The sequence below is a fragment of the Prionailurus viverrinus genome, chromosome A2 (genome assembly GCF_022837055.1).
Source record: "Prionailurus viverrinus isolate Anna chromosome A2, UM_Priviv_1.0, whole genome shotgun sequence".
NCBI lineage: Eukaryota > Metazoa > Chordata > Mammalia > Carnivora > Felidae > Prionailurus > Prionailurus viverrinus.
In genome coordinates, this window is record NC_062562.1 from 16,167,850 (window position 1) to 16,194,598 (window position 26,749).

A 26,749-nucleotide genomic window follows, 5' to 3' on the forward strand; every position below is an offset into this window, starting at 1 on the left:
CGAATGTCCTCTTGCCCCAGGTTTCCTAGCACTGCTTTTCCTGCCCGTGGTCTCGGGTGCTGGATTTAGAGGGTGAAAGTCACATGTCTTGGGAGGACAGTGTCCCTCTGTCGCATTTTCTTCACCAGTGCCCTGGGTCTGTTCTGTGGGGCCAGGTGAAGACCCCCAGTGGTAGAGTCAGGATGCGAACTTGCCCTTTGCTAGGACCTCAGACCCAGTTTCAGTGGTGGGGCTCGCTCTCGGGAGAGGAGTGAGAAGTTAGGTCAACACCCACCTGGTCCTCTTGCCCTCACAGCCAGTTCATGGATTCGATGCAGTTGGATCCGGAGACCGTGGACAACCTTGATGCGTACAGCCACATCCCGCCCCAGCTTATGGAAAAGTGTGCCGCTCTCAGTGTCCGGCCCGACACCGTCAGGAACCTTGTCCAGTCCATGCAGGGTGAGCAAGTTGGGAGAAACAAGTGGGTGGTGGAGGTCACCTGTAGTGGCCGCCTCCGTGTCCTCTGTTCCCCGAGGACAGAGGTTAGACTTCTGAGCACTAGGCACGAGCGCCCACCTCCATCCCTCCGTGGATCCCTGCACCCTGTGTGCCCTGCTCGGTGAGCACTGGGTCACACATGGGCCCTTGACTGAGTGGGTGGTTCTGTCTCCCTGGGGATGGACACAAACGGGTGCCTAGTGTGCCTACCTCAGGAACTGCGCCCCCCCCTCCCCCGACACCCCCTAGTGCTGTCAGGTGTGTTCACGGATGTGGAGGCCTCCCTGAAGGACATCAGGGAGCTGCTGGAGGAGGATGAGCTGCTTGAGCAGAAGTTGCAGGAGACCCTGGGCCAGGCCGGGGCCAGCCTGGCGGGAGGGGCCGGCTCCAAGGCAGAGCTGGCCGAGGTGAGGCGAGACTGGGCCAAGTACATGGAGGTCCACGAGAAGGCCTCCTTCACCAACAGCGAGCTGCACCGCGCCATGAATCTGCACGTCGGTAACCTGCGCCTGCTCAGCGGGCCGCTGGACCAGGTCCGGGCTGCCCTGCCCACGCCAGCCCTCACCCCAGGTGAGTCCCTCCCCTCCCCAGGGCAAGGGAGGCAGGGCTGGAGGCTCCAGTCTCACGACCACTGCTGCTCCCAGAGGACAAGGCCGTGCTGCAGAATCTGAAGCGCATCCTGGCCAAGGTGCAGGAGATGCGGGACCAGCGCGTGTCCCTGGAGCAGCAGCTGCGTGAGCTTATCCAGAAGGATGACATCACCGCGTCACTGGTGACCACGGACCACTCGGAGATAAAGGTGGGTGGGTGAGCAGGGAGAGTGTCTCTGGGCTCCGCCTGTAAGCGGCGAGGCCCTGAGTGTCTGTCCTCCGCCTCCTTCCCGCAGAAGCTGTTCGAGGAGCAGCTGAAGAAGTATGACCAGCTGAGGGTGTACCTGGAGCAGAACCTGGCGGCCCAGGACAACGTCCTGCGGGCACTGACAGAGGCCAACGTGCAGTACGCGGCCGTGCGGCGGGTGCTTAGTGACCTGGACCAAAAGTCAGTGTCCGGCCCCCTGCTTTTTCTTGCCCAGCCTCCCGCCCAGAGCGTGGCCTAAGCTGCTCACCTCGTGCTGGCCCTTCTGCCCCGCAGGTGGAAGTCCACACTGCAGACCCTGGTGGCCTCCTGTGAAGCCTATGAGGACCTGATGAAAAAGTCCCAGGAGGGCAAGGACTTCTATGCCGACCTGGAGAGCAAGGTGGCTGCCCTCTTGGAACGGGCCCAGTCCACCTGCCAGGCCCGAGAGGCTGCCCGCCAGCAGCTCCTGGACAGGTGGGTGCGGCCCCACACCCCAGGCTAGGCCAATGGGGGTCTGGCTCCATGACTTCCTCACCTCGTTCTGCAGGGAGCTGAAGAAGAAGCCACCCCCACGGCCCACCGCCCCGAAGCCGCTGCTGCCCCGGAGGGAGGAGGGAGAGGCGGTAGAGACAGGAGACCTGCCTGAAGAGCTGCGCAGCCTGCCTCCAGACATGGTGGCCGGCCCACGGCCACCCGACACCTACTTGGGAGCCGCCGCCCCTCTCCACTTTCCTCCCGGCCCCTTCCCCAGTGTTGCAGGCCCGGGACCCCACTATCTCTCAGGACCCTTACCTCCTGGTACCTACTCGGGCCACACCCAGGTATTGCCACCCAGGGTCCCCCAGGCCCCAGGACACCCTGCAATGGCCATGGCCCCCGGACCTGCCCTCTACACGGCCCCTGCCTACACACCGGAGCTGGGCCTCGTGCCCCGATCCTCCCCACAGCACGGCGTGGTGAGCGGCCCCTATGCGGGGGTAGGGCCACCCCCACCGGTGGCAGGACTACCCTCAGCCCCACCTCCCCAGTTTTCGGGCCCCGAGTTGGCCATGGGGGTTCGGCCAGCCACCACCACGGTAGATAGCATCCAGGCCCCCATCTCCAGCCACACGGCACCACGGCCAAACCCTAGCCCTGCTCCTCCCCAGCCCTGCTTCCCGGTGTCCCCACCGCAGCCACAACTGCTCCCTGCACCCTACACCTACCCTCTGGGGACCAAGCAACCCCTCACAGCTCCCCCTGCCCAGCACCACTTTCCTCCTGGGATTCCCCCAGGTTTTCCAGCCCCGAGGGTGGGGCCCCAGCCCCAGCCTCATCCCCAGCCTCATCCCACAGGCGTAGCATTTGGGCCCCAGCCCCCCCAGCAGCCCCTTCCACTCCAGCATCCGAACCTCTTCCCACCCCAGGCTCCAGGGCGGGTACCCCTCCAGCCCTCCCAGCCCCCCCAGCCTCCCTATCCCTTTACCCCTCAGCCTGGTGTCCTGGGACAGCCAACACCGTCCCTGCACACACAGCTCTACCCGGGCCCCTCTCAGGACTCTCTGCCCCCCCACTCAGGGGCTCTGCCCTTCCCCAGCCCTGGGCCACCTCAGTCTCCCCATCCCACCTTGGCATACGGTCCTGCCCCTTCCTCCCGGCCTCTGGGCCCCCAGGCAGCCCCTCTCTCCATTCGAGGTCCCTCACCTGCTGGCCAGCCCCCGCCCAACCCCCACCTGGTGCCTTCTCCGGCCCCATCACCGGGGCCTGGCCCAGTACCTCCTCAGCCCCCCGCAGCAGAGCCGCCCCCGTGCGCGCGCCGGGGCACCGCGACCGCGGACCTGCTCTCCTCCAGCCCTGAGAGTCAGCACGGGGGCGCACAGCCCCCCGGGGGTGGGCAGCCCCTGCTGCAGCCTACGAAGGTGGACGCGGCTGAGGGCCGTCGGCCACAGGCCCTGCGGCTGATTGAGCGGGACCCCTACGAGCGCCCCGAGAGGCTGCAGCAGTTGCAGCAGGAGCTGGAGGCCTTCAGGGGCCAGCTGGGCGACGCAGGGGCTCTGGACGCCGTGTGGCGAGAGCTGCAGGAAGCACAGGAACAGGACGCCCGGGGCCGGTCCATCGCCATCGCGCGCTGCTACTCGCTGAAGAACCGGCACCAGGACGTCATGCCCTACGACAGTAACCGTGTGGTGCTGCGCTCGGGCAAGGATGACTACATCAACGCCAGCCGCGTGGAGGGGCTCTCGCCGTACTGCCCGCCCTTGGTGGCCACCCAGGCACCACTGCCCGGCACAGCCGCTGACTTCTGGCTCATGGTGCACGAGCAGAAGGTGTCGGTCATTGTCATGCTGGTGTCTGAGGCTGAGATGGAGAAGGTAAGGGGGGAGGGAGGGGTGCCGGAGAAGGTAAGAGGGGGCGGGGGGTGCCCAAGAAGGACCCTGCAAAGAGCCCTAACTGCCTCATCTGTTTTCTCTCAGCAAAAGGTGGCACGCTATTTCCCCACTGAGAGGGGCCAGCCCATGGTGCACGGTGCCCTGAGCCTGGCGCTGAGCAGCGTCCGCGCCACCGAGACCCACGTGGAGCGCGTGCTGAGCCTGCAGTTCCGCGACCAGAGCCTCAAGCGCTCGCTCGTGCACCTCCACTTCCCCACGTGGCCCGAGTTGTGCGTCTGCTGCCCCGGGGTGGGGACGGTCGGGGCGTCGGATAGGGTCCCCCTCCGGCTCACGGGTCCTGCCCCCACCCCCGCAGAGGCCTGCCCGACAGCCCCAGCAACTTGCTGCGCTTCATCCAGGAGGTGCACGCGCACTACCTGCATCAGCGGCCCCTGCACACGCCGGTCATCGTGCACTGCAGGTAAGGCACGGAGCGGGGAGCGGGCACTTGCCCGCGGGGTTCCTCCGGCCCCGGCCTCACACCCCCTTCCCGCCGCAGCTCCGGGGTGGGCCGGACCGGGGCCTTTGCGCTGCTCTACGCGGCTGTGCAGGAGGTAGAGGCCGGAAACGGGATCCCCGAGCTGCCCCGGCTGGTGCGGCGCATGCGGCAGCAGAGGAAACACATGCTGCAGGAGAAAGTAAGGGGCTGGGCCGGTGGGCGCTGGACGGGGGCGGGGGGCCTGCCCCGGGGGTGACGAGGCCCGGCCTAGCTGACCGGGCCGGGGGCACCGCTGCAGCTGCACCTCAGGTTCTGCCACGAGGTGGTGGTGAGACACGTGGAGCAAGTGCTGCAGCGCCACGGTGTGCCCCCTCCGGGCAGGGCTCCGACCGGCACAGGCAGCAGTCAGAAGGTGAGGAAGGCGCCCCTGGGGGAGGCTGGGCCGGCCACAGCCCCGTGGACTCGTTTTCACGTGCCTCTGTCTCCACAGAATCACCTTCCTCAGGACTCCCAGGACCTGGTTCTCGGTGGAGACGTGCCCATCAGCTCCATCCAGGCCACCATCGCCAAGCTCAGCATTCGGCCTGCTGGGGGCCTGGATTCTCCGGCTGCCGGCCTCCCTGCCCCTGTAGAGCCCCCAGGCCCGCCGCCAGCCAGCCTCCCGGAGTCTGCCCAGCTCCCCTCCTCCTCCCCACCCCCTCTCTCTTCACCGCTGCCCGAGGCCCCCCAGCCTGAGGAGGAACAGCCAGCACCTGCGCCTCCCAGCCTGGGGCCCCCCTCTTCCTCCCTGGAGCTGTTGGCCTCCCTAACTCCGGAGGCCTTCTCCCTGGACAGCTCCTTGCGAGGAAAGCAGCGGATGAGCAAGCAGAACTTTCTGCAGGCCCATAATGGGCAGGGTCTGCGGGCTGCCAGGCCCACCGATGACCCCCTTAGCCTTCTGGATCCGCTCTGGACGCTCAACAAGACCTGAACAGGCTTTGCCTACCCGGTTTTTCTGCCACATCATCTCCCACGCCTGTCTGCCCATGCCTAGCAGGGCCTCTCAGGTGGGCCTGGCCTCTCACTCCCATTCCCACTGCCTTCAGCCCTACCTGGCCCAGCCCGCACCCCTGTGGGGTTGAGACGTATCGCGGCCCTTGGGTCAAGTTCTCCTTTGTGGGACCTGACATTTTTCAGCTCTTTGCTATTAAAGTAATCAACCAACCAGTTCTGTGGCCAGTGTCTGCCCACTGCTGCCTTAGGGAGGGAGCCGGAACCTCTTAGCAAGCTTGGATGTGGACAGGTAGGAGGACGACAGTGGGGTCTCCCCTGGTGTCCACACCTCAGAAAGGTTAAGAAAGAAGGCCTGCAGCACTGCTCCACCCTGTAACCACCCCTCTACAGTCGTGTACAGCTCCTGCCTGGAGCAGCTCTCAGAGGCATGTGACTAAGTGCTGGGGTTCAGGCACACGGAGGGCACGCAGAAGTGATGGAGCAGCTCGAGGGGAAGATGCAAGTGGTTTGAAAGGTCCATGACAGGTGGGATTTAAAAAAAAACAAAAACAAAAAAACCTTTAATATTACAGTCAACAAGGCAGAACAGTTCTAGAGGCAGCTTCCAGAAGACTCAGCTCTGCACCGCAGCTCCTGCCCCCCCCCCCCCCCCCCACCCCGCCTCAGTCCAGCTTCTCCAGCACGGAGGGTACATATACCAGGCTGAGCTCGCTGCCAAAGTTGCAGACGATGGCGGCATTGTCCAGCACCAGGATCTGGCGGGTGGGCTGGGCTTCACTGTTCTTCCCCAGGTAGACAGTCTGTAACAGGTCCCCGTAGTTTAGGTCCCAAAAGGAGACACAGCCCTGGCCACCAGTCACCAGCAAGTTGTCAGAGATGACACCCAAGCTTGCTCCACAGCCCAGGTCCTAGAGGCAAAGACAGGATAACTTAGTGTCTTGAATCCCTCTCTACAATACCAACAGTCCTGTGGCCCCCAATGTGCCCACCTGCTGAATGGAATAGAGCTTGATGCCTGTGCTACGGTCCCAGATGCTGATGAGGTCATCCAGACCACTACTGATGACGCAGGAGGTGGTGCAGGTGAGGGAGGTGACATCCCCACGGTGAGCGAACATGTGGCTGACCCGGCTGCCAGTCAGTACATCCCACAGGCAGATGGCCCCATCTTGTCCTCCACTGGCCAGCACCATGGTCTAAAGGAATAGGCCCAAGGGAGCCGGGTCACCGGTGGAACACCTTTGGACCCAAGGGTGTCCCGGTGCCCTGGGAGTAGGGATCCTCACTGCTTCCCAGAAGGTTCTGAGGGCCAGCTGCTGAGAGTCAGAAACAAAACCCATGGCTTGGTATCCCTGCACCCCACACACGGCCCCCTCACCTGATCAATGTACACAGTTGTGATGGCCCCCGAGTGGCCCTGCAGGGTGAAGAGGCAACACGAGTCCTCCAGACGGAACACCTGGGGCAGGGACGGGCATCAGGTTCTGACCTCTGGCGTTTTCCCAATTACATGTGGGCCAGGAAGTCCCTCCTGCATCCCCTCCCTGGCTGACCCCCGGATGCCCCCCATCACCTGTGGCAGGCCACCCGGCACCCAAGAGATGGAGCCGACTCACTCTCAGCGTGTGGTCTTGACTCCCAGTCACGAGGCGCCCAGCTGCCGCCTTCAGGGCCGTGATGGGTTTCTGGTGTGCACAGGGCACGGTGTGGGTCAGGCGACACGTTACCGTGTCACTGCTGCTGTACACAGGGGATGCGGGGGAACTGCTCCGCCCTGGGGACGACAGGCCCAGTCAGGGATCTCCGAGAAGACATCGTGCAGGCAGCCACCACACTCCGCCCACCAGGTGCACGCACTCAGCCACCCAGCCTGGGCCCTCTGACCTCGGAACTGCAGGGGGCTGAGGGCAGTGCCGGTCTCCAAGGAGAAGAAATCGAGGGAACCGTTGAGCCGGGCAGCCACGATCCTGAAAAAGAGTGGCTGCTGATGGCTCTCCCTCAGAACGCCCAGGCCCGGGGCCGAGCACTGTGGGCACCCGCCAGGTCAACTCCACCAGACGTAGGGACGGTGGCCAAGAGGCAAGTGCAGGGGCTGGGGAACATGCTGAAGCCGAGGGACCCAGGTTACAATTCTGTTCTGTGTCTCAGTCTCTTCATCTGTGAAATGGGGACAACTGCCCACCTTACAGGGTAGTCACGAGGGATAGTGTGTGAGGTGGTACCTGGAGAACATCATGTGAGACTGGGAGTTAAAAAAACAAGCACGTGCTGGGTGGGGTTCCCCTCCACGGCCTGGAGCTCACGGAGGGGCTTCTGAGGAGGGGAAATCAGCCCCAAGGAGAGGCTGTGTGTCGGAGCCACAGGAGGTACTGTTGGGCATCCCCTCTTAAAGCAGCTTCAGTCCAAGTACCACCCACTCTATGTCCTTTTTCACAAAGAAAAGATTTTCTTCACAGCCCAGGAATTCCTAAGCAGAGATGGGGGCATTTGCCCAGTGGCCCCAAAACCTCAAAGTGAGTGGAGTTTAAAATCTTACTCCAGGGGTTGGATTTTAAACTCCAGGAGTTTAAAATCTTAGTTGGTTGAGCATCCGACTTCAGCTCAGGTCACGATCTCACAGCTAGTGAGTTCAAGCCCCGCATCGAGCTCTGTGCTGACAGCTCAGAGCCTGGAGCCCGCTTCAGATTCTGTGTCTCCCCATCTCTCTGCCCCTCCCCTGCTCATGCTCTGTCTCAAAAATAAAAACATTTAAAAAAAAAAAAAATCTTGCTCAGTTGGTTGAGCATGACTTTGGCTCAGGTCCATGCATGATCTCCTGGTTTGTGGGTTGGAGCTCCTTCATCAGGTTCTCTGTCAGCCTCTCCCTCTGCCCCTCCCCTATTTGCTGTCTCTCAAAAATAAATATTAAAAATATTTAAAAAACAAAATAGGGGTGGCTCACTTGGTTGAGCGTCTGAGCCCCATGCTGACAGCTCAGAGTCTGGAGCCTCCTTCAGATTCTGTCTCCCTCTCTCTCTGCCCCTCCCCTGCTCGAGCTCTGGGTCTCTGTCGCTCTCAAAAATAAACTTAAAAAAAAAAAAGTTAAAAAATAAAATAAAATCTTACTCCAGCAAAAGGCCTACAAGCCCTGACTTTGAAGGGTCTGAGCCAAAGCCTGCAAAAGTATCGTGTCAGAGGGCTCGGCCGAGACCTGGGGGCCTTCCCTAAACCTGATGAAACAAACAGCGGGGAAGAATTTACAAGTGTGAAGGGACCCAAAGAACTTGGCCAGGCTGGAGGGGAGGGTATCAGCCATGGCCTTTGCAAGCACAGCCTAACGGGGTAAAAATAACAACAGCAGCCACCAGAACCTGAGCGCTAAGGGCAATGGGTACCCTGGCCCCGAGAAGAAAAAGGCTCCAGCTCTAGCTTAGATATCAGGGACCCCAGAGGGCAGGGCCAGCACGGACGGACAGGTGAAGTGCTGAGGAGGCATCTGGTCGCAGCGAGACCTGGGTTTATCAGCCCAGAACAGGGAGCACCCACAGCCAACAGGCATGCCAAGGAAGGAGGCGAGGGAGGTGTCCAGCACCAACCAGGAAGGGAAGTTTTCACACAAAAATTCTGCTGAAAAAGCATTTTTCTGCCACTGAAAATGCAGCCAAGACCGGATCAGGTCAGCAGTGATAGGCTAATGGGGGAAAGAAAACTCTGTGGTTTCCCTCTTGCATGCTGTCACAGTGGTCAAGGGCCTATTCTGAGGGCTTTAGTGGTCACCTCCCACTGTGTGGTTTACCCCCTGTTCACAGATGTGGGGCTGAGTACCGGGAAGGGACGAGGAAGGGAACATCTAGGGACAGGGCAAGCAGCCCAGTGCTCTCACCTCTTGTCTAGGAAGACGAGGGCAGTGATACCCGAGGACACCTCCTCACTGCTGCAGCGCAGCGTGCCCTCGATGGCGTCCCACACCTGCAGACCCAGAGGTGGTGAGCACCTGTGGGCCGGGGAGGCCCTCAAAGCCGCGTGGGGACTGCCCTCTGCCCGCTCCCGGGGTCCCTGCCCACCTCCAGGCGGCCGCTGCTCCGCCCCACCACGATAAGGCTGCCCTGCAGCTCCAAGCTCCAGATGGAGCCGTCTGCGCTGGGAGCCCAGGCCAGGGACGGGGAGCCCTTCTCGGGAGGACAGACCCCGTCCTCCTCAGGGGTCAGGGGCGGCCCGGGCCCAGGGGAGGGCGGGCGCAGGGCTGGCGTGGGCCCCGGCGCCAAGCCATCCTCCTGGTACACGCGCTGCACCAGGCGGCTGAAGTCATAGCCCGGGCCATCACGAGCACGGCTGCAGCCGGCCCGGTGCCGGGGTTCGGGCTGCGCGGGTTCCAAGAGCCTAGGCTGCGCCGAGAAGTTGGTGTCGATCAGGCAGGTGAGGTCTGGCTGGTCCCCGAAGAGGGTGGGCGGCGGAGGGCCCCGGGGGCGGTGCCGCAGAGGAGGGCTGTCCCCCGGCTCCTCCGGGCCCCCCTTCCCGCTGTCGGACAGCCGTTCCCAGCTCTCCTGAGCCTCGAACGCGCTGCCAACGCCACTGTCGCGGCGCTGCCTGTCGGGGGGGGGGGGGGGGGGGGGGGCCGGGATGACGGAGTGAGGACGGAAGGGGGTGACGGGCAGGGAGTGTGGGAGGAGGGTGGGGCACGGGTGGGGCCGGGCACCTACCCCGGGCGCGGGATGCGCGTGAGGCAGTCCCCGGTCTGCGCGTCCCACACACAGACGTGGCCCGCCAAGCAGCAGCTCACCAGCAGCATGCCGTCGCTGGCCAGACACTCGATGTCCTGCGGGGACGGGGCACGTGGGCATGGGCAGAACCTGGCCCCGCCCCCGGCCCCGCCCCCCCGGGCCGCAGCGCTCACCATGAGGTGCCCGCGCAGCACCAGCGGCACGATCTCCGTCTCCGGCGGCGCGTAGCCGTAGTCGTCGCAGGGCAGCTCCCCGCGCCGCCGCCGGCCGGGCCCGCTGCCGGGCTGCCCGTAGTTGCGCGGGCAGAGCACGCGGTAGAGGCAGAGCAGCAACAGCACGAGCACCATGCCGGCCGCCAGGCCGAGCGCCGCCACCCTGCGCGGGCGGGAACGTGGTTAGGCGCGCCGCCGGCCCCCGCCGACCACCCCCCGCCCCCCCCCCCCCCCCCGCGGGCCTTACTTGTACAGGGTGACGTCGCCGTGGGCCTGCGCCGTCCCCGGCGCCCTGGGACCGGCCTCCCAGGGCCCACCCAGCCCGGGCCGCCGCGGGGGCCAAGCGCTGCGGCCGTCCTGAGGGTGCCGCCCCTCCAGGGCCTCCCTGGGGTTGAGGCGCAGCGTGACCGGGATGACGGGCAGCAGGCTGATGTACCTGGGGGAGGGCGGGGGAGGGGGGCGCGGTCGGCGGGGTGCCTTCAGAAGGGCCTTCCCTGCTTGCCAGGCGGACTGGCTCAACCTGCCGGACTCCAAGCCCACCCTCTGGGGACGGTCCAGACTCCTGTCCCTCCCGGCCCAGCTCAGGGCACCCAACCCTGCTCTGGTACAGGCAGCAGTACCCATACTGCCGCCACCGAATGCCGGCCGCCCCCACCACCCATCGTGGCACAGAGTGGGTGAAGGCCCGCGCGAGTCGATCTCATTCCAGCCCAGGGGCTGGCAGCGGCCTGGGACTCCCTGGAGCACAGCGCAATGCTGCTGACTTGAGCCCTAGTTCCTACCTCACAACCCTATGCTGTTTTTCTGAAAGGAAACGCAGAATTCAAACCGGTGGGTCTCCCCCTCTGGAGCGGGTGAGCTGACACCGAGTGGGGAGGTGGCACCTGGCACAGCCCAGCTCACCTCTTGGCCAGGGTGATGTTGTAGTAGCTGAAGAGCGTAGGCCAGTGGCGGAAGGAGAGTTTCCTCCAAAGTTCCTCATCCTCAGGCCCCCAGGTTACCTCTGGCACTGGGCTGTCCTGGGTGCCCTCTGCTGGACCCCCAGGCTCGGGTGGCTCTCCCAGCAACGTCTGGTTCTCGGACAACTTAGGGGCATCAGCGGGGAAGATGGAGAAGGCAGGGTCCGGGTGGCTGGCAGGCAGCACGCCGCTAGGCACGGGCATGGGAGTCAGGGCGCCCTCGCCCAGCGGGCTCTGTTCTGTCACCTGTGCGGCAAGGTAGGTACGCAGCCCTGCCGGGTCCGTGTACACCAGGATGCCGATCCAGACAACCGTGCCAGCCTACAGGGGGCAGTGGGTGCTTAGTGTGGCCTCTGGGTGGCCCCGAGCCCCGGCAGCGTTGGCCGTCGTGCCAGGAAGCAGCAGCACAGGGACCTCACGTCTGGGGATGGGGAGAGGACACAGGCCCCAATCCTCTTCCCTTCTGCCTGGTCATGTCCTTTCACTACCACCTGGGCCAACTGCCATTAAAGGGACCCAGTTCCCTTTCCATGGTCACAGTTTGGGTTTCCTGGCCTAGAAATACAAAGAGCATCCTCAGAACTTCCCCAACCCCCATATCAAAAAGTGGCCACCATTCCCACGGTCAGCACAGCAAGAAGGACGGGCTGGCTGACCTGTTCCAGAGACACTTATGGGTGCGCCCATCCTCAGAGGACCTCAGTCCTGCTCCCTCTCACTGTAGCTCCATGGGGGCACCACGGCTGGCCAACGGCCAGCCCTGCTCCTCTGCTGCTTCCCAGTCCAGCCAGTGAATTATTTGGGCCAGAATTTTCTGATGCCTGCGCACTATGTAGCAGGGAAACCCTGCTCAGGGAACCATGGTAGTTCCAACCATGGTGGTTCCGCCCTGTCTACCAGGCTCCTGTCCTGGGTCCCTCTCGGGAGATGACGACTCTTCTACCTGATGCTCCCGGGGCTGCTTCTCCCAGAGATAGGCTTCACCTCAGAAGCCACCAGGGTCTGGCCAGGAAGGTACGGTGGGCAGCCTCCCAAAGTCAGGCTTCATGGGGCCATGATGGCCTAAGGAGCACCCCCACCTCCAAGGCAAAGTGCAAGAGTCTGGAGGGAACTGAGTGCTGGCCCTCGAAGGGCAGGGCAGGGGTGGCAGGTACCATGATAAGGCGCTGTGCCAGGCGAGTGCGGGCCAGGAAGTAGATGACACGCAGCCTCTTCGGGAGCCGCAGGTTTCGGAAGGACGACGGTTGCAGTGTGATGGTGTGGGGTGTGGACGGCCGCACAGCCAGCTGACGCTCAAAGCGTGCCGGCCGCCCCACTGGCTTTGCTGGGGGCAGGCAGGCCTCAGAGGGCAACCGCTTGTTCAGGTCTGCTAGCTGTTGGGGGCACGGTAGTCAGGGCTCAAGGCTGCACAGGAGGCGGGGGACTGCCCCTGACCAAAGCCCGCACTGCTCTCACCCCAAGCCCTGAGCATGGCGAGGGCCAGGGGGGAGGCTGGTGGGGCAAGGCACAGCCCACTCCTACCTCCATTCGGCGAATGTCAATGGACAGGACAGTGGTGAAAAACAGCATCTGAAGGAAGAAGTCTGACACCAGGCCCACAACAGCAAAGAGACAGAACTCCTGGAATCAGAGATGAGGGGACACGATGACATCATGGCCTAGCACCCGAGAAGCAGCTCCCTGCTTGCAGGCACCTCAGAATCTGCAAGGCAGTGGCAGGCAGAGCACAGCAAAAAAGAGATGCTGGTAAGTTCTGAGTCTGGGAGTGGCCAAGGAGGGACAGTGCCAGCTGCTCCCACCACCCCACCAGGGGGCAGCAGAGACCCCATGCACCTTTATGCACAGAAGGCTGAAGGGTGTGAGCTTTCCCTACATCTTCCATCTCCTGAGAGAAGAGGGCCTGATCCAATCTTGAAAGCTCTGAGCCCCACCAGCCTGCCCCCCCAAAAGCCCTCCCCCACTAACCCCCTGGCCCTGCTCAAATGCTATGACCAACACCTGCCTGGAGCCCAGGCTGACCCATTATCAGGACTCTCAGAAAGCTTCCTGGCCAGTGACTGCAAGGGACCAAAGTGGGCGAGAGGACAGGAGGGAATTAATTTCTGCCCTGAAACTGAATAAATGTAGTCTCTCTGCTCTCCAAACTCTGCTCACATTTCAGTCTTCCCCTGCCCTTCACCACAGCTGCCATTCGAATCTGGGGGGCAGAGGAGGGATCTAGCCCATGGTGGCACAGTGGCCAAGTCCGCTCCTATGTCACAAGATGGCAATATGTCCTGCAGATGCCCTCTGGGTAAAAGCCTGCAGCCCTCTGTTCTCTGCTCACCCCCACAACTCAGTAGGCCCACCAGCGTTGGGGAAGGACAGGGAGGACATCACTCCCTTCCGTCAACCCCTCAAGCAACAGTCATCGAGTCCAGGTTCTGGCCCAGTGGAGGTCCTCCTCCACCTGCTCACAGCCCCACAGCTGAGTGAGGCACTTGGCCAAGAGGAGGAGCCACTCTGAGCAATGGGTGGTGGCCATGTGTCTGGAGGCCACATATGGGGGTCAGGGCTAAGCCTAGGAAAGAGGAGGGCACAAATTCAGGGACCCCACGATGTTTCTGCCTGAGAAAAGAGAAACAGGTGTGACTGGAACTGGGCTGAGAACCTCTGAACCAGGGCTGCCAGGAGCACTGTGCACAGAACCACCATCCCGGCAGCAGAGAGGTCCCATCTCCCAGGTGAGGGTGCCTGTGTTGAGAAGGGTGCACCCTGCACAGAGCTGCACAGCTGGGGAACTGGTCAACTGCTTCTGCGCTCACCCAAGTAGCGGGCCCTGGGGCCTTACCTGGATGGCGGGCACCAGGGTGAAGTAGCCAATGAGGATGATGCCCAGCTCTGTGGCCATGTTCTTCATGATGGACCAGCTCTCGCTGCTTAGGCCTGCAGAGGACAACAACAGGGCCTTGGGGCCAGCACATGTCTGCGCACGACCTTGTGCTCCTCAGAGGGGAGAGGCACGGGGAGGGCGCCCAGCCTTCTGAGGCGGCGACTCCACCACGGCGCCCCTGGCTCGGGAAGCTGCCGGGGCCCAGGCTCCAGGTGCTGCCGTCACTGCACAGTCGCCATGAAGGGGCCGAGGGGGGCACAGAGGCAGGGTGCCAAGGTGAGCAGTGCCATCCACTCTGGCACAGCCGGCCTCCACGGATTGTCCTGTCCGGTCAGCACGGGCATGGTGTGAGTGTGCCTGCCCACACGTGGCAGAGGCCCGAGCAATGGAAGTGCCAGCTGTTCTTCCTCCAGCCCTTCCCCCATAGCGAGCCCCTGGTGGGAAAGGCGCCATGTCCCCTCATATCCTCAGAGCTCCCCATCTAGCACAGGGCCTGGCCTCTCACAGGAGCTCACGAAGGTTCCTCGAATGAATAAACAGTCTACCCTTGGCCTTGTTCCCACAGACCTGGGGTCCGGAGGAGGAAGTGCAACACTTCAGACTTTCAGGCCTAGGCTCCCTGCCCACTTTCCTCAGAACCCCGATCCCCAGCTCCTGGCACTGAGTCCACGGGGCCTTTTCTGGCAGTTGTGGAGACAGCGTCTCTGAAGTGAGCAGCCACAGAAGCCTGGACCTAGTGTGGTGGAGTGTGGCAGGGAGAGAAAGCACCAGGTACCAGTCTGGACAAAGGGCCACTGAACACACGAGTCCCGCAGCAGAGTCCAGTCTGTGTTCTTACTGACATGTGAACCAGGACACGGTAAAGTCCAGCGACTCTTTGGTTCCTCAGGGCACACGCTAACAAGCTGCCAAGGCCTGGTGGCCCACATCAGATTACACTAGAGGGCAAAGCAAGGGTGACGTCTGGGGCTCCCCATCTCCCCCGCAGGAGGAAGCCCAGCACAGACCGCCCGCCCGCCCTGGCGCACCCCCACAGCCGGCCGTGTTACCTTGGGCAATGCGCAGCTTCACCTCGAGGTCCACTGGGGTCGAGACCACGGACTTGGTGAGCACCAACACGTTCTCTAACCCAATAACCACCACAAGGTAGGGGAAAATCTCTCTGAGGACAGAGAGGGAGAGGGTGAGGACAGTGCTGAGGAGGGCCCCCAACACAGGCTGGTTCTCAACAGGTTTGGGCCCCAGGAAGGCTGTGGGGTTTGAAGCCTGTAGTGAGAGGCAGCTGAGTGACTTCCAGAAGCACAGAGCAGAAACCCTAGACTCCCCCGCTGTGCTACATAGGGCCTCTGCCTACCCAGTTCTCGGCTTTCAGGCTGGCAAGCATCCCTGCCTCTGACTATGCAGCACAGCGGAAGGAGGGCCAGAGGAGCCCCCAGCTGTCGGAGCAGCCTTCTCCCACACAGGACTCTGCTGGCCAGAGGAAAGGACCATGGCCGGGACCCCTCGGCAGCACTGCAGGCCAAGCCATTGGGACTAAGTGGAAGCGGAACGAGAGGAGCTCCAAGCCCTGCTCGGCTCTGGAGAGACTGTTTGGAGAACTGGTCCTAAAGAAAACTACTAAGCTCTCTGGGACCACAGGCTCACACCACTGGAGATGAACAGGGCGCACCAGCTGAGGTGTGTGCCTCATGGGACCTCTGCTGTGGGGCAGTGGAAATGAGGGCTCTGAGGAGGCTCTGGCACAGCAGCCAGCCACGGGGGAGGGGTGTTAGCATCAGGTTCAGGAAAGGAAGCAAGTGTTCTACGAGTAAGGGAAGTAACAGAGAACACAACATTGCTGCTCCTGCAACTGGCCTGACAAGCCAGGGAGGGGACAGCCAGTCAGTGACCACTAACAGACAGGTGGGCGGGGCCTAGGAGACAGGGCTTCCAGCCGACTGGGAGATAAAGGACAAAAGAAAGCAAATATCACTGGAAAGGCGGCAAATTCAAGTGCGCTTGTGTCTTTTTTTTTTTTTTAAATGATGTTTATCCATCTATTTTTGATAGAGAGAGACAGAGAGACAGAGAGTGCATGCTAGTGCAAGCAGGGGAACAACCGAGAGAGAGGGAGACAGAGAATCCCAAACAGGCCCCACACTGACAGTGCAGAGCTTATGCAGGGTTCAAACCATGAGATCACGACCTGAGCCAAAATCAAGAGTCACTCACTCAACTGTCTGAGCCGCCTGGGTGCCCCTGTGCTTATGGTCTTTTAAAAACTTACTCTGAAATGACCTATTCTATTAGTCACTTAAATGTTTTAATAGTAAAAAAAAAAAAAAAAAAAAAAAAAAAAAAAAGGGAAAACCCGTGTGTGCCTTAAGCCATCAAGGAGTAGAATGCAGGAGTATATGTAATATGTGAACACACAGACACCTATATACACACACACACATGCAATACAAGGGTATACATATGCATACACACTTACATACACATACACGAATACACGTTCCACATATACACACATGTATGTACACACACATGCCTATATATATGTATATATAGATATACTACATATACACGTATATGAATATAAGCCCAGTAACTCAAAGGTAAAAAGTGTACCTCTTAAATGTCAAAATAACAACGTGAAGATATAGGGTAACGGCAAGCCCAGGGGCTCTCCAGCCTGAGGGTACTCCCTGAAGCTCAGCGGAGCCTAGTGGGGACCTACCCGCCGTTGAGGGTGGGTGTCAGGCCGAAGAGTGTGCAGAGCCCCACAGACATGAGCAGCGAGCTGAGCACTGTGACCACGGCAGCCAGAGCCAGCCCCCACTTGGACTTGACCATGTCGATCTTGCCTGGAGGGCAGAGAGGGCACATCAGGGCTGCATCTCTCCCAGAACGAGACTCACAGGGCCCTTCTGTGCAGGGCTCCTAGGAGTAGAGTGTGCCCTGACAGCTGAGGAAGGGACGGCCCCTGGTTTAACCTAAGAAAAGGATGACCATGTATACTTCATACTTCCCAGTCTCAGAGGAGGAGTGTGTCTTTTGGGAACCCTAACCCAGGAAAGATCTTTTCCTGAGAAGCCAGAAAAGCCATGGACCCACCCGAGCCCCTGAGACTCTGCTGGGGGATGAAGCCCTGGGCGTGTCTGACATCTCTCCCCAAGCCACCTCCAGAGGCAGGGAAGCAGGCGGTCTGGAATGCCCGTTTAGCTTGGAGGAAGCCCCTAGCCTCTGTGCTCTGGACCTACGCGTAGAGAAGTAGATGTAAGCAAACAAGATGATGTAGGTGGTCACAAGCGGGATGAGTTCCGCGATGCCAATCTCCTCCTTGAAGTGCACGTGGACCAGGCTCTCCGCCCGAAGGGTGCAGTTGGGGCTAGGGTGCAGGAGCATCAGACGGGCCCGCAGGCTGCCCAGGAACCTGGTCATGGAGCAGGTGGGATAGATGGACCGGCCCTCTTGGGCCAGGGGCAAAGGCAATCCCTGAAAGGAAGGCCCATCAGGGCTTCCCTCCTCCCCATGTTGGAGGGGGCTTTTCTGTGGTGTCTGAACTTCCTTGCAGTCTCTAAGGGGTCTTGGAAGAATTCTCAAGTTGTCTCAGGAGCCCCCCACCCCACCCTGCCCTGCTCCTTCCTCAACGTCCCTTTCCCAACCTATCAATGCCAAACGCCCACCAGGACAGCCAACCGGAGGCATCTCAAGCACTCTCTCCCTTGCTAGGGAGCTGCCTACAGCACTTTGCTGGGGAGGCCTGAGGCCACATGAGGCTCAGTAGTCTCCAGCTGGGGACCCCTGCCACAGGCTCAAGAAAGCCCAGTGGAGGCATCAAGACACTAAATTTGCCAGCCCTGCCTTAGTCCCTATTCGTAACCAGGAGTCAGGTCACCCCACTCAAATGTGAAAAGACAGCATCCCTCAATCTAAGAGAGAGAAACATTTCAACAGGAGGCCTGAAAACTCTAAGTTCCCAGGGGGGCATTCTGGACACCCTAGACCAGAACAGGGACTACTCAAAGCTTCATACCATTCCCAGCCAGGAGCCCCGAGCCGACAGCCTTACTTGGCATGGTAGCGCTGGAAGACCAGGGTAATGGTGTAGGAGACCATCCTCTTCCTGGTGTAGAGGCTCACCCCACTGTACTTCCCAGGAACACCAAACAGCAAGTCTGCAGATGGAAACCAGGAGGTACTGGCAGAAAAAGGCAGCTGCCGTAGAGCCGCCAAGGACCCCTCCCACACCCTAAAAAACATAGGGTAACCCCTGATCTGTCAGAGCACCCATCAAAAAGGACAGAGTGACCAACAGGGCACCCTTGCGGGCCCCTAGGGAATCTGCCCTGGAGTACCTTTGAGCGTGGCTGAGGTCTGTAGGGTTTTGGGCTCATGCTGGTGGATGGTCCCGATGATGTCAGGATCAGCATGGAAGCGTTCCCGGTCATTCTGCCAAAAGTTCCCAGGGGATAGCAGCAGGCACCCATGCTCAGGAAGTAAGTTCCGGAGCTTCCTGAGGCCAGGCAGTAGGTCGGTCACCTGCAGGCATACCTCCTCCAGGCCCCTGGTCCCGGAACTGTGCAGGACATAGGACAAGGCATCTGTCGTGTCTGCGAGCACAGGGCAGGCCCACTGCACTTACAGAGGAACCCTCTGTCATCAGGTTCCCAGATGCCCGGTATCTCTAAGAGCCTAAGGATTAGGGCAGCAGGAGAAAGTTCTTTTAGGTGGCCAACAACCAAACCATGTGGTTGACTGACCTCCAAAGTACATTTGGGGCCCAAGCCTCTCTAAGTAAGTTCTGGGAACATGCACAACCTCCCACCGATGAAGACACCTCAGCCAATTCAGTGGGCAAAGAGGCGAGGGTGAAAATTAGGGGCTTCATTTCATTCACCAGAATGCATGTCAAAGCCCTCAGCTAACTAAAACCCAGCGGAGCGGGTGAAGCAGCCTGTGAAGCCAGCACAGGCTGGGGAGCGCCACCAGGGCTGGGGCTTCAGAAGTGATCCCCAGGGGGAGTGTGCTTCTCCTCAGCTCGGCTACCACCACCATATCCATATCTCATAACCGTTGGGCAATAAGCCATCTGAGGCGCGAGGCAGGCAGTTCCCCGTCAGCTCATCACAAGGTCAGCCCCGTGGACACCTACTCTGTCTGAGACCTGCGGATGAAACTATGTGTGCCATCCGTGTAGGTTGAGGGGTAGTGGGGCCACAATGTGAAAGTGGCTCACCCGCCATTCTCACTTGTGCAATTTCTGCAGCACTGGCTGGCGCAGTGGAATCACACCGAGGACCGTACGCCCTCCACCTTCAGTAGGGAACAGATTCAGGGAGGCTGGGGGCACTGACAGGGATACCTGTCTCTTAGCACGTGGTTCCGGATCTCTTCCACCAGCTGGAATGCCCGGGACAGAGGGGAACGAAACACATCTACTGCCAGGAGGTTCTTGTGCCAGGGAGACACTGAAGACTTCACAAATATCTGCTGGATATAAGCCACCGGGGCACCCACGTACTGCAGAAGAAACAGGGCAGGGGTGAAAATGTCAGCTCGGCACATGAGGGAGAAATGGGCCCACACTCAATAAGGATTTACTAAGCATCTACTATGGGCAAAGCACTGTGGGGCCCAAAGGATGGGCCTTCAAAAGTGAAGACGTCTCCAAGGGGTTCTTTGCAATTTATGAACCACATTCCTACACACTTCCCCATAGATCAGGGGTCGGCAGACTATGGCAACAGGCTAAATCAAGCCCAGCGCCTGCTTTTCTAAATCAAGTTTTACTGGAACACAACCAGGCCCACTCCATTCCGTCCTGTCCACGAAGGCTTTCCCACAATAATGGCAGAGGTGAGTGTTCACAACAGAGACCGTGTAACCCACAAAGTCTCAAACATTCATCATCTAGCCCTCTATGGAAAACGTCTGCCGAATTCACAGTAGACCATCAGCTCCCAACAGGGTGCAGCCTGTCTTACTGATCCTGCCATTTGCAGGTCAGTGGTTTTTAAAGACCGAAAGACCCAACTTTAAATCCCAGCTCTCCAAGTGTATGGCCCTGGAAACATTTTTGACTTCTCTGGATTTCAGTTTCCTCACTGTGAAAGGGGGGTGACTGACATTCACCCTGCAGCATCAAGATGCACACACATCTCACACCACACAGACACACGTGTGTATACAAATAGCACGTGCACAGACAGGTATTAATGGAAATGTTAGCAATAGACAGTGTGGCACATCATTTCATCAACCCCCCACAATAGTCCTCTGAGACGCAAGGTGACTAGCTGGGGCTTCATAACTCCCGCAGGGTGCTGCAAGGTCTCAAACCCATGTCTCCTCAATTGACATCACACACTTTTTCACTAGAACCTGCCATCTGCCCTGAAAGAGCTAACAACAAGCACCTAAGTAACCAAAGTGTTCAGACATGTCTCAGGCAAGCCAGGAACTCCCAGTGATGGAGCGGTCATGGAGCACCCCCATAATGAGGTACTGGATTAGCCGTGGCAGGATTACAGCCAAGGGAGAAGGTGAGTGGAGCCACGAGGTGGGCAAGGACTGGCAGGAGAGGGACGGTGAGGGCCTCAGGGGTGCCAGAAACACTGAGAGCACAGACGGTCTAGATAACACCAAGGAGTCCTGTCAGGTAGTAACACAAATCACAGCTAAAATGAGGGGTGGCTATGATGACGCCTGACCGAGCTGCCTGGATTCTAACCAGTTGCCAAAGAAAAGCCCCTGAGTGTCTCTGAGATGGTGACCAGATGAACGCAGTGCTCTGGAAGGCTGCCCTGGAGTTACACTGTCATCCAACTGGAGGCAGGGAACACCGTCCACGGCCGTGACGTACTGTGGTGCCGGCTGGAGGGAGCTGAGAGGGTGATCCCCACACCTGTGCCGCCATCAGGGACTCCACAGGGTGGGGGAGTAGATGAAAGGCCACTTAGCCCCTCGATGATGCCTGACTACAGGTTATCGCACAGGCAAAGGTCAGGATGCTGAACATGAATGGCAAGTTAAGGCCTCCTGGGCCCCTGGACACAAAGGAACAACTCAAGGCAACCACCTACGCCTTTGTGAAGTTTACATTTATGAAGCCATGTCTTACAAAGGCTCTGGGGACAGAAGGCTGCACCTGCTTTGTCATTTGCACCGGACTCAGGCTGCTAGAAGCTGCCTAAAGGCACAGAGGAACCTGGATGGAGCTCGCTGCCGCAGGCTCTGACCTGAATAGCAGCTCATCGACTCAAGTCCTCACACAGGCCTGAATGGGGAGGAGCTGTCTGGAGACGAACAGCTCTAGGAGGAGAGCCATCCCCAGGGCAATCATCCTCAAGCCCTGCGAAGGACACAGCGTATCATCCAGGGACAGCATGACACCAGGAAGCCTCCAGACCTGGGTTTGTTCCCACTAGGCACAAGGCTGTGACTGCACATACCACCTCTTCTGCCTTCCACTTCCACCTCCACCCTCAGGCCCACCGAGCCTGTGCAACTGAGCCCTTCGTTTCTGGGTGCAAAACTCCTTCTAGCTCCTGGGCCCTCCGCTTCTTCTCCAGCCTCCTTCCCACCCAGGCACCTTCTCCCCAGCCAGGACCATTCGGACCACCATTTCAATGAAGTACTAATGAACATCTCAGAAACTAGAGCCCTCTCCCTGGGCTCTAGGGATGGCTCTAGGAGTTCTAGGAGCACACTGCTTCCCAAATATTTTTAAGTTTCTGCCTGGAAGTGTACATATTACTACTACCATCATCAGTTTTAGGCGAGAGGATCCAGGCTTTCATCAGATTTTCATAGGAACATGTAACTCCTTCACCCCAGACCTCTCTCTCCTTTGTCCTTCCACCAGCGCTGGGTAAATCCACAGCTCCTTTGTTTGCACGCCTCAGGCGGCCAGCCTCAACAAACAAGAACCATGTACCAGTGATTCTTACTGCACATCCCTGCTTCCCGGCCTTGGCCTCCTTCTGCTGGCAGCCGCTTGATACACCCTCCCTGACTTCCAAATGAACTTCTCAAGCAGCTATTCCAAGTTTTTCCAACTCTTCCAAGATCTTGAGTCCCCTCATTTATCACGATCGTAGCAAACTCGTCACCCAACATATGTGCCCGCAACCTCCTCTTATGGGCATCAAAATTCTCTTACAGTGGTTTATTCAATAGGCATGCGCCTGACTCTTGTCATTCACTACCTCAGTTTGGGATCCCCAGTAGCAGACCCTAAGCTGGGTGGTTTATTTGGAAGGTATAGAAAATACAGGAAGGGGAGTAAAGGCAGGAACAAGGGAGGGAAAGCAGCCAACAAAGGGTGTTACTGGACAAGTGACCTCTGTCGGTAATGGGGTTTAGCTGAGTCATCCCATCTGAAAGATCAGAGAGCTGAGGTATTACATACCAACCCCTGCAGCTACTGCTTGAGTGCTGCTCCCAGGGGGCATGAATCCTCCAGCATCTCAAGCCTTCACCAGAGATGCTCTGACGTATGAGATGCAGAAACTGGTGGCTGGAAAGCAGGCAGGCAGGCACTAAAATAAAAGGGTAGCTGGGATGTGGGCAGGGCCCACCACTCACTGCACTAGGCCCTATCATAACCACTACTGGACATTCAAGGGAGAAACAGACACAACACATGGTATCCAAAGTGAGCGATGGAGGAAGCATAAGGGCCAGTGGATCCAGATGCCTGTGGGCAAAGAGGGTGGACTCCTCACTAGATGGAGGCTGTGGCAGGTAGTCTTCTAACACGGCTCCAGTAACCCCTACCTCCTGGTGCTCCTGCCCACAGGCAATCCCCCTGGAGAGAGGGCTACACCCAGCGACCTGCTTCTGGCAAACAGACTACAACAAAAGTAATGACATGTCACTTCTGAGACTTGGTTACACAAGACTATGATTTTTGAGGACGTTATGCTGGGTGAAATTAGCCAGTCAGTACTGTACAATTCTACTTATATGAGGTACCTAAAGTCGTGAAATTTATACAGACAGAAAGAATGGCAGGTGGCAGGAGTATTAATGGGTCCAAAGTTTCTGTTTTACAAGACGAAAAGTTATAGAGATGGATGGTTGTACAACATGAATGTATTTAATACCAGTGCACTCTACACTTAAAAAGGGTTTAGATGATAAATTTTATGTTGTATTTTGCCACACACAAAAATAAAAATTGGAAGGAAAAAAGGACTATGATTCTTCCTCTGCCCCCCTCTTTTGGAACCACCACTCTGATGAAGTCAGCCATGTGTCAGCTGCTCTGGAAGGTCCACGAAACAAGGAATTAAAGGGGCCCTCGGCCAACACCGGGTGAGGAATGAAGACCCTCAGCTCAACAGCCTGCAAGGAGCCTGTTGCCAGGTGGGTGCTGAGAGAGCCTGCAAGTCAGGTGTCCCCACACTGGGCTTGGAGAAGAGTGCAGCCTTGGCTGCCACCTTGAGTTCAGCCTTGGGAGACCGGGAGCTATGGGACCCAGATAAGAAAACCAAGGCCCAGAGAGACAACAGGATGTGTCCAAGGACACAGCTGACAGTCAAGCCAGGATTAAAGCCAGGGCTGACCAATTCTCAATCCTGTTGTTTCTCAACAGCCAGCATGCCTGGGTGGTTGGGAACCATGAGAGTTCCTGCAGGAAACAGATGGGAAGGCCCAACATGAACAGTGTAGGAGGGGAGCTGAGGTCCTAGGGATCCCTGGGGTCTCTGGCCACCAGCACTGACAGTATGAGGCACCTGACCAGGGCTCCTTGGAATTCCTGTGTCCAGGCTCAGCCAGCCACCACAAACATTGCAATGCTGCCCCTGGTAGCCTAACCAGCTCTGCGGCCTGCCAGGTAGGGCTTAGTGTGAAGTTCAGGTTTCATGATGACCTGGTCTGGGAGAGCCAGGCCAGTGCAAGAGACCTCAGGCTTGTTTTGTTTAAAACACAGTCCTTCCTTTACATGCAGACAGAGCAAACTCCAGGGAGTTTACCTTCACACTGACACACCCAGAAGCTCTCTTCAGAACATGACAGAGGACTCCTGTTAACTCAGCTCTTCTGGAAAACGTGGCTGCTGATCTGTCCTCCAGCCCTGGGCAGGTAAGCGGGTGTGGTGTGGTGGGAATGGCGGTCTCAGGGGACCCACCTGGGTTCAACTTCCAGTGTCAGCCCTGGCTGTGCACCTTGGACAATGGTGTCTACATTCTCTAAGCCCCAGTCTCTTACTAGGGAACAGGGATGGAGTCCCAGACCTCACCTCATCACTGCGAAGACCAAACAAAACACACATAACCATCTGGCAAAGTGGCCAAAAACAGGTCACTTATATGTAGTCACATTATCGTGGCTTAAAACTATCATAATTTGATTTGGCATCTCCTGAGGATCTCTCTCTCCATCCCTTGCATACCCCGACCCTTTCGCTAAGCATGGTCACCTCTGTCTCTAAGTTTCTCCAAGTTCAATACAACTGATCTTATCGCCACTTTCCTCAAGCTGATGCTTCTGGGGGACTGGCTTCCCACTGCCCAATTAAAGTTGAAACCCCACAACCTGGGGTTCAACTTGGTCCCACCTTATCAACTATCATGCTCCAAGAAAAATGCCTCACTTTACATTCTTGGTCTGCTAAATAAGCCGTGCTGTTTCTCTATTCAACAAGAAGACTTTCTTGAGCATCTACTATGTTAAAATGTTGGACTATATACGTTTGAATGGAAAATGATCTCTAGTGGGTGGAAACAGAGCACAGAGGGGAGACAGGTCACGAATCTGCAAGACAGCTGGGGAAGGCTTCCTGGAGACAGTGGCATCTGAGCTCAGGCTAAAGGATAAGGAGTGCAGGCCTGGTGTGCCCCGAAGGGCAGTCCAAGCATGTGAACTTTGGTCACTCTCCAGAACTTTGGCCAGATCTGATCAAGGACAATGACAACAGTGCTAGCCACAAACATGTGTCAAGTGCAAGTGATGGGCCAGGCACTGCACTAAGCCTTTGCATGCCTTCATGTAATCCTCTGACAACGTCTAACGTAGGTATGATTATCATCCCATTTTCTGAATGCAGAAACGAGGGAACAAAGGTATTAAGTAACTTGCCCAAGGTCACACGCGTGTGCAAAATGGAAAGTCTCTACCATTTCTGCTTTGCTCTTCCCTTCCGTTGGTAGAAACATCCCTCTTTCAGAAAGAAGTGTCCCTCTGAACCCAACAAGGCTACTGGTTAGTGATTCCAACAGAGGATGGGCCTAAGAGCACCAGGACCTGGCAGGGTGGATCAGAGTCCCCTCTGCAAGACACACAAAAGCAAAAATGCACACTGCAGCTGTCATCACACTATGGGGCCACCACATCTAAAGGGGAGAAAGACGACTGTACAGAAAGCCATCTCCAGCATATGGAAAGACTTACAATTCAATAAAAAGAAATCCAAACAACTTCACTCAAAATGGGCAACACCTAAAAACACCAAAGAAAGATACGCAAATACAATAAACATGACATTAGTCATCTGGGAAACGGAAATTAAAACCATAGGGAGATTACTCTATACATCCATTAGAAAGCTTTTTAAAAATTTTGTGCCAAGAGTTTTATGGCCTGAAGACTGAACTTTAATGTTTGGGAATGTAAAAAATAACTTAAGAGGCTGACGGATGTGGAAAGAATGGCATTTCTCCTCCGCGGTCTTCCCCAAACCCATACCCCAGTCTAATCTAGAAAAAAACAGACAAATCCCACTGGAGGAGCACTCTACAAAATACCTGGCTGCCACTCCAAACTGTCAAGGTCATCAAAGATAAGGGACGTCTGCAAAACTGTTGTAGCCAAGGGAGGCCACAGGGAAAGTAACCACTAAATTTAATGTGGTGCCCTAAATGGAATCTTGGGACAGAAAAAGGACATTAGGTAAAAACTAAGAAAATTTGGTTTCCTTAGTTTTCCTTAGTGACAGTTTCTCAGAATTTCTTTGTTTTTGATAACCTTGACAATTTTAAGGAGTAGTGGTCAGGTACTGTATAAAAAGTCCCTCAAGTGGGATTCATCCAACTTCCCATAATTAGGCTGGGGTTATGGGTTTCTAGGAGAAAGACCAGAGGTAGAGTGCCTCACCTGTCACATATCAAGGGTATGTACTATCAGCCTGATCTATCACTGCTGACATTGACCCTGACCTCCTTGCTGGGGAGGTAACTGTCTGGTTCTCCACTGTAAAGTGATTCTTTGCTCCCTCTCTCCATATAGTATTCTTTGGAAGGAAGTCACTACGCACAGTCCATGCTTAAGGAAGAGAAGTTATATTCTAATCCCTTGAGGGAGAGTATTTACATAAATTATTTAGAATTTTTGCCTGGATTTATCTATTTCCCCCCATTTACTTAATCACATGAACTCAAGATATTTTATACTCTGGGTTATAATCCAATACTACTTTATTTTATTGCAAAATATCTTTTGTTTTCCAGCACTGGCCATTGGGAACTCTTTCAGTTGGCTCCTGTGTCCCTTTGACATATATTTATTTTGAACTGACATCTTTGTCTTCTCTTTCTAACCAGACAGATCTCCCCAGAAGCTGTGAGGCTCTACGTGTCCCCTAGATCATCCTGCTGGGTACATTGCAGAATGTAAACATATGCTGAATACAGGAATGAATGGAGGAATGAAGGATGTTCTGGTTCCTTAGTGGGCAGCAGGTGCTTGCATTGTTGTGCCCAGTGCCCGAGCCTCCTAATTTTCCTTTGGAAATGGTCCTCTCTTGTTCTAAGCCTAGTGATGGTGACAACTAGCTGATGAAGCCAGTCAACAAAGCACCACAGGATTTGGGATGGGGACAGGCAAGCTACATCACTTAGATACAACCTGGCACCTTCTCGT

General features: G+C 57.6%; 2 protein-coding genes across 6 annotated transcripts in view; one reads left to right on the top strand and one right to left on the bottom strand.

Moving 5' to 3' along the window:
* PTPN23 (protein tyrosine phosphatase non-receptor type 23) overlaps positions 1-5,370 on the top strand; it is a 35,290-nt gene extending 29,920 nt beyond the window's left edge. For both annotated transcript variants that reach the window (XM_047839386.1, XM_047839395.1), the window contains 11 exons: positions 296-441; positions 730-1,050; positions 1,125-1,279; positions 1,367-1,518; positions 1,612-1,791; positions 1,865-3,668; positions 3,771-3,955; positions 4,042-4,146; positions 4,225-4,363; positions 4,463-4,576; positions 4,655-5,370. In XM_047839386.1, the coding sequence (XP_047695342.1) occupies positions 296-441; positions 730-1,050; positions 1,125-1,279; positions 1,367-1,518; positions 1,612-1,791; positions 1,865-3,668; positions 3,771-3,955; positions 4,042-4,146; positions 4,225-4,363; positions 4,463-4,576; positions 4,655-5,134 (3,781 nt within the window). In that variant the 3' untranslated portion in view covers positions 5,135-5,370. The remainder of the gene's footprint in view (positions 1-295; positions 442-729; positions 1,051-1,124; positions 1,280-1,366; positions 1,519-1,611; positions 1,792-1,864; positions 3,669-3,770; positions 3,956-4,041; positions 4,147-4,224; positions 4,364-4,462; positions 4,577-4,654) is intronic.
* A 323-nt stretch (positions 5,371-5,693) lies between these two features.
* Positions 5,694-26,749, bottom strand: part of SCAP (SREBF chaperone) — a 73,188-nt gene continuing 52,132 nt past the window's right edge. For all 4 annotated transcript variants that reach the window (XM_047839408.1, XM_047839415.1, XM_047839424.1 and 1 more), the window contains exons 4-23: positions 19,248-19,405; positions 18,241-18,461; positions 17,955-18,060; positions 17,143-17,315; positions 16,620-16,746; positions 14,950-15,062; positions 13,859-13,953; positions 12,550-12,648; positions 12,183-12,401; positions 10,973-11,349; positions 10,317-10,505; positions 10,031-10,232; positions 9,837-9,952; positions 9,201-9,723; positions 9,020-9,105; positions 7,042-7,124; positions 6,774-6,931; positions 6,536-6,616; positions 6,147-6,353; positions 5,694-6,065 (exon numbers count right to left, since the gene is read on the bottom strand). In XM_047839408.1, the coding sequence (XP_047695364.1) occupies positions 5,820-6,065; positions 6,147-6,353; positions 6,536-6,616; positions 6,774-6,931; positions 7,042-7,124; positions 9,020-9,105; positions 9,201-9,723; positions 9,837-9,952; positions 10,031-10,232; positions 10,317-10,505; positions 10,973-11,349; positions 12,183-12,401; positions 12,550-12,648; positions 13,859-13,953; positions 14,950-15,062; positions 16,620-16,746; positions 17,143-17,315; positions 17,955-18,060; positions 18,241-18,461; positions 19,248-19,405 (3,579 nt within the window). In that variant the 3' untranslated portion in view covers positions 5,694-5,819. The remainder of the gene's footprint in view (positions 6,066-6,146; positions 6,354-6,535; positions 6,617-6,773; positions 6,932-7,041; positions 7,125-9,019; positions 9,106-9,200; positions 9,724-9,836; positions 9,953-10,030; positions 10,233-10,316; positions 10,506-10,972; positions 11,350-12,182; positions 12,402-12,549; positions 12,649-13,858; positions 13,954-14,949; positions 15,063-16,619; positions 16,747-17,142; positions 17,316-17,954; positions 18,061-18,240; positions 18,462-19,247; positions 19,406-26,749) is intronic.